At 39.5% G+C, this 16915-nt stretch overlaps 1 protein-coding gene across 3 annotated transcripts in view; it reads right to left on the minus strand.

The window, feature by feature from the left end:
• The window catches only part of C6 (complement C6), a 92771-nt gene that overhangs the window by 16267 nt on the left and 59589 nt on the right, over window positions 1-16915 (minus strand). For all 3 annotated transcript variants that reach the window (XM_036846910.1, XM_036846909.1, XM_036846911.1), the window contains 4 exons: window positions 16245-16377; window positions 15149-15337; window positions 10033-10123; window positions 848-1089 (listed from right to left, as the gene is read on the minus strand). In XM_036846910.1, coding sequence (XP_036702805.1) covers window positions 848-1089; window positions 10033-10123; window positions 15149-15337; window positions 16245-16377 — 655 coding nt within the window. The remainder of the gene's footprint in view (window positions 1-847; window positions 1090-10032; window positions 10124-15148; window positions 15338-16244; window positions 16378-16915) is intronic.

The following is a 16915-nucleotide window of genomic DNA, read 5'->3' on the forward strand; positions in this document are numbered from 1 at the left end:
CCCCTGAGGTGTGTGAGGCCCCAGGGACATTTTTTTAATGGGGTGCCTCTTTATATAAATGATTAAAGTCACTCCAAATTAGTGTCAGCAACATACTAGCTGTCTGATCTCAAGCAATTTGGAGAAAGACTACCTTGCTGGCCAGTGGCTCACCAGGCTGCTCTCTGGGAATGAGGTCTAGCTGTGAGCGAGGGATGACTCTATAGGTGGAGTCCCAGAGCTCCTTGGAGCATCTGGTTGACCCCATGCCTGGTGGGGGAGAGAAGCAGTAGAGGGTAGGAGAATGTCCCACAAGGAAGAAACAGGGCCTGGGCCCATGAGGGACTATGTGTGGGCTCAAGACATCCTGCCTATATAACCCTGCCAGCCTGGGCTGATTCCAGGCACTGCAAGAGGACTTCAAAAAATTTGAGGCAAATGCTTCTGGTAATTGGTATCCACGTCCAGGCTCAGGGCACTCTACCTATGCTGGCCTCAGCTGGTTCCAACTGCCAGAGGAAACTTAGACAATTTTGATAAAGGCCCTCCAAAGCTGGGGATGGGGAAGAAGGGTACCTAAAGCATAGATCAGGATGGGTGTTCTTCTTACTGGGGTCTAAGGGTGGGACTGATTATGTATGTGCAGAAAAAGATTGGAGAGATTTACACCAAAAGTGTGGGTGGGTTGGGTTCTACTTTTCCCTTCTATTTCAATCAATTCATAAATTTTTTTTTACAATGAAAAGAATTATTTTTGATTAAGGAAAGGTTATTTTAAAGAAAGAATGTATAAATGCAAGTAAGATATATTAGCTGAGATGAAGGTTAAGTGAGAGCTTTTCTAGTATGGGTCACTGTTGGAGCTTACCTGAACATTTTTCCCAGTCGTAGCAGGTGTCATAGCCACAGGATTCTTTCTTTGTGCTACTGGATGAAAGTTTTGTCCTTTCAAGACCCCATTCTAGCTGTGGACCTTCTTGGCATGAACCAACGTGTAGAAAATGGAATTGCTGATTGTTCAAACATTTCTCGGCCAAAAACTTACAAGCGGTTGAAGTAAAGTGATGACTGGAGCTTGTATCAAGCACACAGATATCTTCTGAATAAAAGCTGTCCAAGAGAGGAAAGCAAGCATTTATATATGAAGAATAGAAAAGAAGAGATGGCGTGTAGCCAACTCATATGTTAACTTACCACCCAGTTATTCTTTCCCCCAATTTCTCTCCTTTTAGACTCTCATTTTGTCTGGCATGCTCTGGGATTCCTCTTTCTAAAATTTCATTTTAAGCATGGTACTACTCCCAATTGCCTTCAAATTAAAGTCTGAATTATTAAATTCTGATGATCAAAATCTTCCATATTTTGATCCAATCAACTTTTCTTTCTAGAATCATTTTTCCATCCTCCTTAATCCCTCTTTATCATCTGAAAAATTGACAATTTTCTAAACTAATAAGATTATTGTTCCTTTGCTACCATGCCAAGCCCTACTCAATCAATGTTGCATTGTCTCTCCTCTCTGCCTATCTGCATCCAGATCAATTCCTGGCTATATTTTGAAGCTAATCCTGATCGACCTAGCTGATGGTAGCCTGTACGTCCTCTGAACACTTTTTTAACAGTTATTAATTGTAATACAAGAGTCATATATAATTATATAGCTTTGTAAGTGTATTTGTATTGTGGTTAAGAGCATGAGCTTTTAAGTCAATTAATCCCTGGGTAACTTGCTAAATCTAAGTAAATGGATGGCTCCTGCTAACAAAAGGTTAGCCATAGTCCTTCTCTTGCTGAGAGGACAAGAACACCTTGATTATTCCAAATATAAGTTTCTTCTCTAATGTCAACTTTAGAGTTAACAATCAGTGCACCAGTGTGTAAAATTGTTTCCAGGAACTGAAGCCCATAGCTGAGAACAAAAGGCCACTTTCTGAAAACTTAAGCTGTAGGGCCAGCTACTCTCACAAACATCTTCAATGCCATATAAAAGAGGACTGAGGAGTATAGAAAGGGGCTAGAGAGGTAGGACTGAGCTGAAATTCAGACAGTTCCAGAGGACAGTCTGTATTCTCATGGTTGGGTATTGCAAAGATAAAGATAGAAGTTTCCTCTGGCTTAAATGGACAATGGGAACATTTTAAGTACTCCCTAGAAGGCCATCTGCTGGGTGAGGGGACCCCAGCTGCAAGAAGCTCATACAAAGTGGACCACTTGTGGTTAATACTGAGGAGGGTAGATAGAGCCATCTTTGGGTTGAATTCTATCAGTGGAATGTTACAGAAAAAGACCCTGTAGTGTTCTCATAAATAAATAAACAAACAAATTAATGTGTCCCTACAAGTGTTTGTTCACTTGTAGCTCAGAGGAATGTGAGAGCGAATCAGTGTTAAAAGTGAAAAAAAAAAAGTTGGTGCAAAGAAATAGAAGAAAAATTTAAAAGTAACAATTATGGACACACGGTTTTAAAAATGAAAATTGCCTTAGAACAGTCTGCATTGTTTAAAATATATATTTCAAAGTAAAAAAAAGCACAGTCTGTTGGCTTCCTACTCCATCATTCATTCTCTTCCTCAGTCATTTAACTCTAATTTTGTTCAAAAACACTTTTGCTTCTAGCCAAAGAACTGCATTTCATAGCCTCCCTTGCAGGTCCACGGGGCCATGTGAATAAGAGAAGGGTAATGAGATGGACGCCATGATAAGTTTCCCAGGAACTCTCATTAAAAAGAGAGACTGTTTCCATTTCTGGTCTTCCTTCCTTTGTACTCCAGCAGGGAAGTCTTGGATCATGAAATAAATTTAAGAATGTCAGAAGAGAAAACTTTACTTTGATAAAAATAAATAAATAAGTAAAGTATCAGTTATACTTCAATAAAAAATAAATTATGAATATTAGATTTAAAAAAATGAATGGCAGAACAGAAAGCAGGAAGGAGCACCAGTCCTATCTGAAATGAGAGAATCACCAGACCATCCCTAGACTGCCTTCTCCTGCATTTATTTTGTGAGATAGAAACAAAACTTTACCTTAAGCTAATGTTATTTCGGATTAAATTCCCCTGAAAGTAGCTCTTAAATTAATAAGCACCCTCGACATGCCAGGGTTAGTTCATGTAAAAAAAGACAGTTATAACAGCAGAGAGTCGTGGCAGCCATATAAGGATATATCATTTTTCTTCAAGCTCTCTGCCACCACATGAAAGAATAATCTCACAAAGGGATGTGTGTGTGTGTGTGTGTGTGTGTGTGTGTGTGTGTGTGTGAAGTCCATGCGCACACCTCTTTCTCTACTCCAAACTTTTGGAGGCACAAACTAGCCCTATATTTAGGGAGAAGAGAAAGCCTTTGATATACATGAGTCTGATTTTAAACTGGACAGGAATGAGTCTTTATCATCAGAATGAGACTATTCTTTTTTAAAACATCCTTATTGGCGTATAATTGCGTTACAATGTTGTGTTAGTTTCCGCCGTATAACAGAGTGAATCAGCTATACGTATACGTATATCCCCATATCCCCTCCCTCTTGCGTCTCCCTCTCACCCTCCCTATCCCACCCTTCTAGATGGTCACAAAGCACCAAGCTGATCTCCCTGGGCTATGCAGCTGCTTCCCACTAGCTATCTATTTTACGTTTGGTAGTGTATATATGTCCATACCACTCTCTCACTTCGTCCCAGCTTCCCCTTCCCCTTCCCCATGTCCTCAAGTACATTCTCTACGTCTGTGTCTTTATTCCTGTTCTGTCCCTAGGTTCTTCAGAACCTTTTTTTTTCTTTTTTTTAGATTCCATATATATGTGTTAGTATGAGGAATTTTTCTCTTTCTGACTTACTTCACTCTGTATGACAGACTCGACGTCCATCCACCTCACTACAAATAACTCAATTTCATTTCTTTTTATGGCTGAGCAACATTCCATTGTATATATGTGCCACATCTTCTTTATCCATTCATCTGTTGATGGACACTTAGGTTGCTTCCTTGTCCTGGCTATTGTAAATAGAGCTGCAATGAACATTGTGGTACATGACTCTTTTTGAACTGTGGTTTTCTCAGGGTATATGCTCAGCAGTGGTATTGCTGGGTCATATGGTAGTTCTATTTTTAGCTTTTCTAGGACCCTCTATACTGTTCTCCATAGTGGCTGTATCAATTTACATTCCCACCAAGAGTGCAGGATGGTTCCCTTTTCTCCACACCCTCTCCAGCATTTATTGTTTGTAGATTTCTTGATGATGACCATTCTGACCCGTGTGAGGTAATGCCTCATTGCAGTTTTGATTTGCATTTCTCTGATGATCAGTGATGTTGAGCATCTTTCATGTGCTTATTGGCAATCTGTATATCTTCTTTGGAGAAATGTCTATTTAGGTCTTCTGCCCATTTTTGGATTGGTTTCTTTGTTTTTTTGATATTGAGCTGCATGAGATGCTTGAAAATTCTGGAGATTAATCCTTTGTCAGTTGCTTCATTTGCAAATATTTTCTCCAATTCTGATGGTTGTCTTTTCATCTTGTTTATGGTTTCCTTTGCTGTGCAAAAGCTTTGAAGTTTCATTAGGTCCCGTTTGTTTATTTTTGTTTTTATTTCCATTTCTCTAGGAGGTGGGTCAAAAAGGATCTTGCCGTGATTTATGTCATAGAGTGTTCTGCCTATGTTTTCCTCTAAGAGTTTTATAGTGTCTGGCCTTACATTTAGGTCTTTAATCCATTTTGAGTTTATTTTTGTGTATGGTGTTAGAGAGTGTTCTAATTTCATTCTTTTACATGTAGCTGTCCAGTTTTCCCAGCACCACTTATTGAAGAGACTCTCTTTTCTCCACTGTATATTCTTGCCTCCTTTACCAAAGATAAGGTGACCATATGTGTGTGGGTTTATCTCTGGGCTTTCTATTCTGTTCCATTGATCTATATTTCTGTTTTTGTGCCAGTACTATACTCTCTTGATTACTGTAACTTTGTAGTATAGTCTGAAGTCAGGGAGTCTGATTCCTCCAGCTCCGTTTTTCTTTCTCAAGGTTGCTTTGTCTATTCGAGGTCTTTTGTGTTTTCATACAAACTGTGAAATTTTTTGTTCTAGTTCTGTGAAAAATGCCATTGGTAGTTTGATAGGGATTGCATTGAATCTGTAGATTGCTTTGGGTAGTATAGTCATTTTCACAATGTTGATTCTTCCAAGCCAAGAACATGGTATATCTCTCCATATGTTTGTATCATCCTTAATTTCTTTCATCAGTGTCTTATAGTTTTCTGCATACAGATGTTTTGTCTCCTTAGGTAGGTTTATTCCTAGGTATTTTATTCTTTTTGTTGCAATGGTAAATGGGAGTGTTTCCATAATTTCTCTTTCAGATTTTTCATCATTAGTGTATAGGAATGCAAGAGATTTCTGTGCATTAATTTTGTATCCTGCTACTTTACCAAATTCATTGATTAGCTCTAGTAGTTTTCTGGTGGCATCTTTAGGATTCTCTATGTATAGTATCATTTCATCTGCAAACAGTGACAGTTTTGCTTCTTCTTTTCTGATTTGGATTCCTTTTATTTCTTTTTCTTCTCTGATTGCTGTGGCTAAAACGTCCAAAACTATGTTGAATAATAGCAGTGAGAGTGAGCAGCCTTGACTTGTTCCTGATCTTAGAGGAAATAGTTTCAGTTTTTCATGATTGAGAACAATATTGGCTATGGATTTGTCATATATGACCTTTTTTATGTTGAGGTAAGTTCCCTCTATGCCTACTTTCTGTAGGGTTTTTTATCATAAATGGGTGTTGAATTTTGTTGAAAGCTTTTCTGCATTTATTAAGATTATCATGTGGTTTTTATCTTTCAATTTGTTAATATGGTGTATCACATTGACTAATTTGCATATATTGAAGAATCCTTGCATTCCTGGGATAAACCCCACTTGATCATGGAGTATGATCCTTTTAATGTGCTGTTGGATTCTGTTTGCTAGTACTTTTTTGAGGACTTTTGCATTTATGTTCATCAGTGATATTGGCCTGTAGTTTTCTTTTGTTGTGACATCTTTGTCTGGTTTTGGTATCAGGGTGATGGTGGCCTTGTAGAATGAATTTGGGAATGTTCCTCCCTCTGCTATATTTTGGACGAGTTTAAGAAGGATAAGTGTTAGCTCTTCTGTAAATGTTTGATAGAATTTACCTGTGAAGCCATCTGGTCCTGGGCTTTTGTTTGTTGGAAGATTTTTAATCATAGTTTCAGTTTCAGCACTTGTGATTGGTCTGTTTATATTTTCTATTTCTTCCTTGTTCAGTTTTGGAACGTTGTGCTTTTCTAAGAATTTGTCCATTTCTTCCAGGTTGCCCATTTTACAGGCATAGAGCTGCTTGTTGTAATCTCTCATGATCCTTTGTATTTCTGCAGTGTCAGTTGTTACATCTCCTTTTTCATTTCTAATTCTTTTGACTTGAGTCTCCTCCCTTTTTTTCTTGATGAGTCTGACTAATGGTTTATCACTTTTGTTTATCTTCTCAAATAACCGGCTTTTAGTTTTATTGATCTTTGCTATTGTTTCCTTCATTTCTCTTTCATTTATTTCTGATGTCATCTTTATGATTTCTTTCCTTCTGCTAACTTTGGGTTTTTTTGTTCTTCTTTCTCTAATTGCTTTAGGTGTAAGGTTATGTTGTTTAATTGAGTTGTTTCTTGTTTCTTGAGGTAGGATTGTACTGCTATAAACTTCCCTCTTAGAACTGCTTTCGCTGCATCCCATAGGTTTTGGGTCGTCATGTTTCAACGCATTTGTTCTAAGTATTTTTTGATTTCCTCTTTGATTTCTTCAGTGATCTCTTGGTTATTTAGTAGTGTATTGTGTAGCCTCCATGTGTTTGTATTTTTTGCAGTTTTTTTCTTGTAATTGATATCTAGTCTCATAGCATTGTGGCTCGAAAAGATACTTGATATGATTTTAATTTTCTTAAATTTACCAAGGCATGATTTGTGACCCAAGGTATGGTCTATCCTGGAGAATGTTCCATAAGCACTTGAGAAGAAAGTGTATTCTATTGTTTTTGGAAGGAATACCCTATAAATATCAATTAAGTGCATTTTGTTTAATGTGTCATTGAAAGCTTGTGTTTCCTTATTTATTTTCATTTTGGATCATCTGTCCATTGGTCAAAGTGGGGTGTTAAAGTCCCCTACTATGATTGTGTTACTGTCGATTTCCCCTTTTATGGCTGTTAGCATTGCCTTATGTATTGAGGTGTTCCTCTGTTGGGTGCATAAATATTTACAATTGTTATATCTTCTTCTTGGAGTGATCCCTTGATCATTATGTAGTGTCCTTCTTTGTCTCTTGTAATAGTCTTTATTTTAAAGTCTATTTTGTGTGGTATGAGAATTGGTACTCCAGCTTTCTTTTGATTTCCACTTGCATGGAATATCTTTTTCCATCCCCTCACTTTGTCTGTATGTGTCCAGAGATCTGAAGTGGGTCTCCTGTAGACAGCATATATATGGGTCTTGTTTTTGTATCCATTCAGCCAATCTATGTCTTTTGGTTGGAGCATTTAATCCATTTACATTTAAGGTAATTATCGATATGTATGTTCCTATTACCATTTTCTTAATTGTTTTGGGTTTGTTATTGTAGGTCTTTTCCTTCTCTTGTGTTTACTGCCCCGAGAAGTTCCTTTAGCATTTGTTGTAAAGCTGGTTTGGTGGTGCTGAATTCTCTTAGCTTTTGCTTGTCTATAAAGGTTTTAATTTCTCCATTGAATCTGAATGAGATCCTTGCGTGGTAGAGTAATCTTGGTTGTAGGTTTTTCCCTTTCATCACTTTAAATATGTCCTGCCACTTCTGGCTTGCAGAGTTTCTGCTGAAAGATCAGCTCTTAATCTTATGGGGATACCCTTGTATGTTATTTGTTGTTTTTCCTTTGCTGCTTTTATTATTTTTTCTTTGTATTTAATTTTCGATAGTTTGTTAATATGTGTCCTGGTGTGTTTCTCCTTGGATTTATCCTGTATGGGACTCTCTGCACTTCCTGGACTTTATTTCCTTTCCCATGTTAGGGAAGTTTTCAACTATAATCTCTTCAAATACTTTCTTAGGCTCTTTCTTTTTCTCTTCCTCTTCTGGGACACCTATAATTCAAATGTTGGTGCATTTATTGTTTTCCCAGAGGTCTCTGAGACTGTCCTCAGTTCTTTTCATTCTTTTTTCTTTATTCTGCTCTGTGGTAGTTATTTCCACTATTTTATCTTCCAGGTCACTTATCCGTTTGTTAATCTCAGTTATTCTGCTATTGATCCCTTTTAGAGTATTTTTAATTTCATTTATTGTGTTGTTCATCATTGTTTGTTTGCTCTTTAATTTTTCTAGGTCTTTGTTAAATGTTTTGTATTTTCTCCATTATATTTCCAAGATTTTGGATCATCTTTACTATTATTACTCTGAATTCTTTTTCAGGTAGACTGTCTATGTCCTCTTCATTTGTTTAGTCTGGTGGGTTTTTATCTTGCTCCTTCATCTGCTGCATATTTCTCTGTCTTCTTATTTTGTTTAACTTACTGTGTTTGGGGTCTCCTTTTCCCAGGCTGCAGGTTTGTAGTTCCTGTTCTTTTTGGTGTCTGCCATCAGTGGGTGAGGTTGATTCAGTGGGTTGTGTAGGCTTCCTGGTGGAGGGGACTGGTGCCTGTGTTCTGGTGGATGAGGCTGGATCTTGTCTTTCTGGTGGGCAGGGCTGCTTCTGGCAGTGTGTTTTACTGTGTCTGTGAACTTAGTATGATTTTAGGCAGCCTCTCTGCTAATGGGTGGGGTTGTGTTCCTGTCTTGCTAGTTGTTTGGCATGAGGTGTCCAACACTGGAGCTTGCTGGCCGTTGGGTGGAGCTGGGTCTTAGGATTGAGATGGAGGTCTCTGGGAGAGCTCTTGCCTATTGATATTACATGGTGCTGGGAGGTGTCTGGTGGTCCAATGTCCTGAACTCGACTCTCCCACCTCCGAGGCTCAGGCCTGACCCCCAGCTGGAGCAGCAAGACCCTGTCAGCCACATGGCTCAGAAGAAAAGTGAGAAAGAAAGGAAATAAAGAAAAAAATAAAATAAAATAATATAAAAAAGGTTTTTAAATTAAAAAATATTATTAAAATAAAAAAAGTAATAAAAAAAAAGCAGGGAGCAACCAAACTGATAAACAAATCCACCAATGATAACAAGTACTAAAAATTATACTAAGATAAACATAAAAATCAGAAACTAGTCAGTCACATACAGCAATCCCCATGTCTACAGTTGGTCCCAAAGTCCACCTCCTCAATTTTGGGATGATTCCTTGTCTATTCAGGTATTCCATAGATACAGGGTACATCAAGTTGATTGTGGAGATTTAATCCGCTTCTCCTGAGGCTGCTGGAAGTAATTTCCCTTTCTCTTGTTTGTTTGCACAGCTCCTGGGGTTCAGCTTTGGATTTGGCCCTGCCTCTTCATGTAGGTTGCCTTCTGGCATCTGTTCTTCACCCAGACAGGAGGGGGTTAAAGAGTGGCTGATTATGGGGCTCTGGCTCACTCAGGCTGGGGCGACGGAGGGGTACAGAATGAGGGGTGAGCCTGTGGTGGCAGAGGCTGGCATGATGTTGCACTAGCACAAGGTGCACCTTGTGTTCTCCCGGGAAAGTTGTCCCTCGATCATGGGACCCTGGCAGTGGTGGGCTGCACAGGCTCCCAGGGCGGGAAGTGTGGATGGTGACCTGTGCTTGCACATAGGATTCTTGGTGGCTGCAGTAGCAGCCTTAGCGCTTTATGCCCGTCTCTGGAGTCTGCGCTGATAGCTGCATCTCGCGCCCGCAGAATGAGACTATTTTAGTAACAAAAGCCATGCAAACTTAGTGGACAAGGGTGAGAGACAATTAAGAAAGCTTTCTACCAAGTGGGGAATGAGGAATTCAACAGAGCACAGGGGGTATCGGTTATATGAAGAATTAATATGCTTTGTGTTCATGGTTCAAGAAACCCAGCTCCTCCATTAAGTTGGTTACACTAGACTGGTTTTCCGTTTCTAAACAGAGTCCATAGGGTATCTCTTACCCACAGTCTTCTTCTGGAGACATGCAAACGCATTCAGATCCCAACTGTTTTTGTCCTGGTTGACAGTGACCTTTTAAGCGTGCCAAGGTATCTGAAACAAAAGAAAATGAAGATAAGAACAATGCACAGCATGGATTTCAAGTGATAAGTTTGAATTTAGGAGAAAAGGCAGTGGTGAAATGTTCTCATTTATCTTTTGGAGTTAGAGCATTCATTTTGGCTTGTCCAAATATGTTGTCATGAAATAGTCCATCGGAAAGGTCCTTTCTAGCTATAGGAGCTGTTGTTTTCCAACCTAGAACTGCTACTAAGTTCAGAGAACTAAAGAAAATGGAATTGGTGAAATTTTTGCTCATTTGTTTTTCAAACATTTATTGAGCGACTATGATTTCCCAGCAGTGCCATAGGTTCTGGGGATAGTGGGTTGAGAAAAATTTGACCCAGATCCCATGCTCTCAGAGCTTCTAGTCTTGTGGAGCAGACAGACATTAATCAAAAAACCACACTGTACACATAGAATTGCTGCTGTTATTAGTGCTATTAAAGAGAAAGCATATAATCAAGAAAATTGATGTAGCCAGGAAGGTTATGAATGGTAAAATGGGAAGAGAAAAGGGAGTGTGTTTGAAGCGAAGGCAATAGCAGGCATAAACGTGCTCAAAAGAGAGATAATGTGTGACTTTCTTGGAACTGTAAGAAAGCCAGGGAAACAAGGGCATGGAAAAGGTACAGCCAGAGAGATGGCTGTGTGGCAGACTGTGTAGGGTCATAAAGGGCTTTCAAAGGATTTTTGTCTTATTTTATAAGCAGTGGCAAGTCTTTGATAGGTTTTAGCAGGGGGTGGTGTGACAAAATCAGGTCTGGATTTGGAAAAGAAATTAATTTTGGCTTCTCTGTGGAGAATGAATTTGGAGAGGCATGGTGGTCAAGGGCGTAGACAATTTATGAGGTTATTATAGTAGTTTGGGTGAAAGAGAATGGTAATTTGGACCAAAGTGCTAGAGGTAGAAATGGAGAGAAGTGGATGAACTTGAGACATTTTAAGCACATAAAATGGATGATATTGCATATTGTGGGTACGTTATGAGAACTGTCAAGTATAATTCTTAGGTTTATAGTTTGCATAAGAGAATAGATATTGGTGCCTTAACTGAAATAGAAAATACTAGAAGATGTTAGTTGTAGGGAAGCTATGGTGATGACTCAAGAATTCCTCTCTGCATATGTTGAATTTATAGTCTCTTTAAGACAGCCAAACAAAATAGACACATAGGAATTTGAATATTCAAGTCTAAAACTCAGTGGAGAAGTCTGTGATAAAGATTTAAATTTGTTATTAGCCTATGGGGGAATCATTGATGCTATGGGTATGGGTGAGATTCCCCAGCAGGAGAGTGTAGCATGAGGTGAGGGGACAGATCTGAGCCTTGAGGAACTCCAACATTTAAAGTCCATGCAAAGGCAGGAGCCTGACAAAAATAGAGGGCAGCAGCCAGAGAGGTAGAAGCTAAACCAGACAGCGTTGTGTCTTGGAAGCCAGGGAAAGAACGAATGTGCAGAAGAAGGTCAACACTGTTGAATGCTGCTGAGAGGGCAAGGCAGATGAGGACCAAAATATTACCTATTCTGTTTAGCAATATGGATGTCAGTGACAACAATTGTGTGAATGGGTTTGGGGGGATAATGGCTTGAAAGTCAGATTTTTCTTATAAGAATAATCAATGAAGAAATGCAGCTCCCAAATGTAGCTATTTACCCCTGCATGGTATTCTAGATATTAGGATGTTATGTGGAAAAAAAAAAAAAAGGAATGAAAACAGCAGTAGTCCCCTAATAGTGGGAAAACAGACATTAATCAAACAATCATAGTGATGGGTTTATAATTAAAGGCAGAGATAGGTATTTTAAAGAAATACAGTTCCAGGAGATCATATCACCAAAAAAATCCAACTGAGAAATATAAGGAAGATCTATAAGGAAATGATGCTTGACCTAAGATGAGCAATTGAACAGTGTGTATGAGAGGAAGGGAGATTAAAGTAGAAGGAAGAACACTTGAATATATTATACGGAAGGGGAAATCTTGGTTATCTTTGCTTATGTTCAGGCTCATCCAGAGAAGCTTTAGACTGGTTGAATTAAACCTGGAGCTGACATCCTGAGCCTCCTGTATGAAACACAGTCTAGTCCCTGGACTGGATCTGATTAACCAGGCATCCGCAGAACCACAGTGGCCTCTGGAAGAAAGTAATTGTCAAAGGAGGGCTGTAGGCAGGTATATCAGGCAGGAGGTTTGGTAGGGAAGGAGGTTTATGTTAGAGGCAAAAATAAAGATTTAGAAAATTGGTAGGTTTTCTTCTTTGCTGCTATGCATTTCCATTCCCTATTATTACCCTCTGTTAGGACCCTCATTCCATCTGGTGAAATTTGGCTCAGAACTTTCATGAACATGGAGACCTATAGCTGCTGGTAAGGTCTCAGATACTAAGATTTCCATTGACATGGGCTCGTTTTTTTTTGGTTTCTGTGTGGCTATGCCTCTTTGGCTTTTGTAAATAAATCCACGCTTAGGTCAAGGAAGAACCCTAAGCTATACATTGTTTCCAAAGAGCATCAACTTTCAAGGGCACAGAGCATTGTTCCCTCCCTACCGATTTGACATTATCAATGATCACCTGCAAGGACTCTGCTCCCTCACTAAGCGTCAGGTGGAAGCCCAAACTGGCCCTCAGCTGCCCATGCTGCCTGGCCTGCACAGTTTGTGAGTAACACAGAAATGAGAACATTGCGATTTTTAAGTGCTGAGGGCAAGGGGATCTTCCGGAGGTGTTGATTTCTTAGAGGAAGGGAAAAAACTAACAGTGGAGGTGTGCAGCATCTCATTTCTTCAGGAAGCAAAATTCTTTTTCACGTTGAAAGAATTAAAAGTCTTCCTGGCCAACCAATGACCTGAAGCCTGTTTATCACACAGCTCCTTCCACATTGACAGAAAAGAGTGTTCAGTTTTATTGATGATTTTCTTTCTTTTTCTGTGACTCCCTTCATTGGTCTTCCTGCCAACGTTGTTGAGAGAAAGTATATGAGATGGGATATTACTTTCCTTTATCTCGATGTAGAACATTTCATTATCTCCCAGTTTGGATTATAATTTTAATTTCTTTTCCAAACACGGAGACATGCATGCATTTGCGTATGTGTGTGTGTGTGTGTGTGTACATATGCTGTCATTTTTTATAAAGAGGAGGATGCTACCTAAGATGCCCAGAGGATCTTAACTCTCTAAACTCTGTGGTCCCCAAATGCATTCATACCTCTGACATATATGATCAGGAGTCGAGTGAAACCAAGCCACAATACTAACCTGAAGTTCTCACAAATTTCCATGTGGTGTCTCTATCAATAGTTTTAAGGTTATATAATCGGTTAAGTTTCCCCTTTTCCTTCACACATGGTAAAAGCCCAGAAGAGGATAAAGAAGGCAAGATGGCAGAGAGCTTGAGGAATTATCAGAGCTGCTGCACAGTTCTTGTTTGACCCAAACTGTCTGACTTTGGGTCTAATTTAGCCTCTCTGTGCCTTTGGTTTTTTTTTTTTTAAATTTTATTTATTTATGGCTGTGTTGGGTCTTCGTTTCTGTGTGAGGGCTTTCTCGAGTTGCGGCAAGCGGGGACCACTCTTCATCGCGGTGCGCTGGCCTCTCACTCTCGCGACCTCTCTTGTTGCGGAGCACAGGCTCCAGACGCGCAGGCTCAGTAGTTGTGGCTCAGGGGCCTAGTTGCTCCGCGGCATGTGGGATCTTCCCAGACCAGGGCTCGAACCCGTGTCCTCTGCATTGGCAGGCAGGCTCTCAACCAGTGCGCCACCAGGGAAGCCCTGGTTTTTCATTGACAAAATAGGCTCAATCATATCTGAGCTCAGAAAGATCATCAAGGATTCTCTGATTAAAAATGAGACATTACTTGAAAAAGCATGTTGAGAACTTTGGAAGGTATGAATTAGTAGAAGCTCCCTTAACTGTCCTCCAAGTAACCAACAGGCCAGACTAACCAGGGTGTTCAGCTGCTCCATGCCAGCTGCCTGTCTAACACTGAACGGCAAGCTTTACAGGCTCCTCTCTGCCACAGCTTCACACTTCTGCCCTCACCAGTCCAGCTATACACTTACCAAGAGTCAGTTTGGTTTGTTTCCAAGTCTATGCCATTTACTATTGTAATTGTGTAAGTTGATTAAACATATCAACTGATAAAGGAGGAAAAAGAGTTGTTTTTATAAAAACTAAGGTGAAAATGCTGAATAATTGAAAGTGGTTTGCAAAAATTTTGCTTTGAATTAATGTGGATGAGACTACTATAAAAGATTAAGGAAAAATAAAAGCATTTTGTAGTCAAATTTGCTGCAAAAGTTGCCTTTAAGCTTTCAGCTCTCTTCAAAAGAGAGATGATTCTCAACTTTGTCTGTATCTGGATTAACTCAGAGAGATTTTATACAAACACGAAATATTGGGTCCTCCCAGCTCAATGGCATCAGAACCAGGGGATGGGACTTAAGTAGAGGTGTTTCTTAAAGAAGTGCCCCACTTGGAGTTAAAAAACCCACTGTCTTAGAGAAACTGATATGAGATAACATAGATGATGAATTATGTATTTGTTTTATTCGAGAAAGAAATCTTGGAACTCAAATCAGGAGACCCTTTAGGAACTAAGAGGTTGGTCCTATGTCAGAAAATTGGTGAATATTTGTGCATTTCTATGTTCTAAGTTAAAATAAAATGTTTAATTAAAAAGTAGTGTGGACTACTTTTCTATGGCTCTCCACTTGAACTAAATTTTCAGTTAAACATCAATTCTGATTTTTTCATATGAGAGCACTTGCACTCCCTCAAAATAGTGAAGTATTAAATTGGAAAAGAAAACTGACCTCACTGTCTAAGAATGGAAGATATCTACTTGACCAATAGTTGCTTATGTGCTGCCTGACCTCATCATCGACATGGGGTGAAATACAACCCAGCCCGTCAGTGGAATCTTCTTAAGAAATAGCTCCTCTGTAGATGCTACACGACCAACCACAAAGGACACCACCTTAGCAGACCCCAGTATCCTGAGCAGCTACTCACCTTTTTCACAGGCGAGTGAGCTTGAAATGGGAGGTGTCCAGGAATCCCCACTGCATGTGTACCTTGATGGCCCAGCAACAACAAAGCCTCTGGGGCAGGTTAGCTCAATGGATTCACCAATTTTATATAATGTCTGAAATGGTGACAGTGTCAGTACTTCCTGCACCACTGGCTTGAGGCACTCTGTCCCTGCAGAGAGAGAAATATTTCAGATGTATTTGGTGGAGCAGAATACTCAATGGATACAGGCAGATTTTGTGCAATCCAAGAAGTGATTTTAATGTGATTTACCGCATTGGTTCAGCTTTAATGCTGCCTTTTGATGAGAAAAACTGGGGGTTGAGGATCCCAGTTGAGAAACTGGGAAACTGTCTTTAGTTCCATTAACTGAAGAACTTGCTAAGGAACTGGCTTCAGATACTCCTAACTTTCATTACATCATTGGGACCTTTTCAAGAAATAATCTTTTCCACTCTCCTCCCCAGTGAGTTTTCCCAAAAGCAAGTCACCATATTGTGGGTGACACAGAGACAGGATGTTCTAATTGACACTGGTCTCAACTCTGTGTCATGATGTTCCAGAATAACTCTTTGGAGTCCCCATCTGAGCCTTGTGTGAATCACATTTTGACTTTCCTGAAGCACGGGTATGTGGGGAGCCTGCAAACTCCTCCTCTCTCTTTGGGCAAAGGATTTGGGTGTGCTCCAAGGAGAAAATTGCATTTCACAAAAAATCCCATCTCTGATACAAAAAGAGTGTAAGTATCAGCTTCCTGGGACTCATTATTTCACATCTCTTTGTACACCGGGCGAGGCAGATGCCTGTGGTTAGATGCAGTTAGCAGACTTCCCAGATTTCTTCTCAAACACATGCCTCATGGTCCTGCTAATACGCAGGGGCAGGAAAACTAAACTATGAAGATAGTTTGAAATCTAATTTGAGCAGATGAATCCTACTTTCTGCCTTACTAAACCTTTTCACCAGAGTCACTAAAAAATATTAAAGTGTACTAATCTAAGGGTGTGACTTTGCTCTATTTATTTGGGGCACATCCATTCTCTAGAGGAGTCATGTGGAAGGCCTGCCCAGTTCTCACGTCGGCATTCCACATCTCCTCGCCTCCAGGTTCTGTCTGGTAAGCAGCTGAAGTACTGGTATCCAACAGGTTTGAAACCAGTAAGGCATATGATTTCCACTTCTTCCCCAACGGAGTACAGTTTCTTTTCATTCTAGAATTAAAACAGAAATCAGCACATTACTAAGTTATGAATAATACCTTCAAACACCTTGGGGTCCTCCTGGATTCTTTCTGTTCCTTCAATCCTGTATCTACTCAGAGTCTACTCAATTTCTACTTCTAAATATCTCTCAAAATTCTCTCCTTTCCTTTGCCGTCATCATTGTCTTTGCTCACAGCATGTATTGTCTCTTACCAGGACAACTATCTAATTGGTCCCTCTTCTAATCCGTCTTCCATATTGCTGCTTAAATTGATTAGAATATATATATTTATTTTAATTAATAACTTGCTCCCCTCTGTAGATGAGATGGCTTACTATTGCAAGAAAAAGAAAACTATATATGTATCCTGTAGTGGCTATAAATGGAATAAAAAATGTATCCTGCATACGCAGAAAATATATGCAGATGCTATGGTAACACATTGACTACAAATCATTTGAAAGTGTTACTAATAACCTATTGGTCATCATATGCTTTCCCAGTTAATGTGTAATTAAAGTACAACTCCTGGCATTTGGGGTTCAC

This window comes from Balaenoptera musculus, chromosome 3 (genome assembly GCF_009873245.2).
Source record: "Balaenoptera musculus isolate JJ_BM4_2016_0621 chromosome 3, mBalMus1.pri.v3, whole genome shotgun sequence".
NCBI lineage: Eukaryota > Metazoa > Chordata > Mammalia > Artiodactyla > Balaenopteridae > Balaenoptera > Balaenoptera musculus.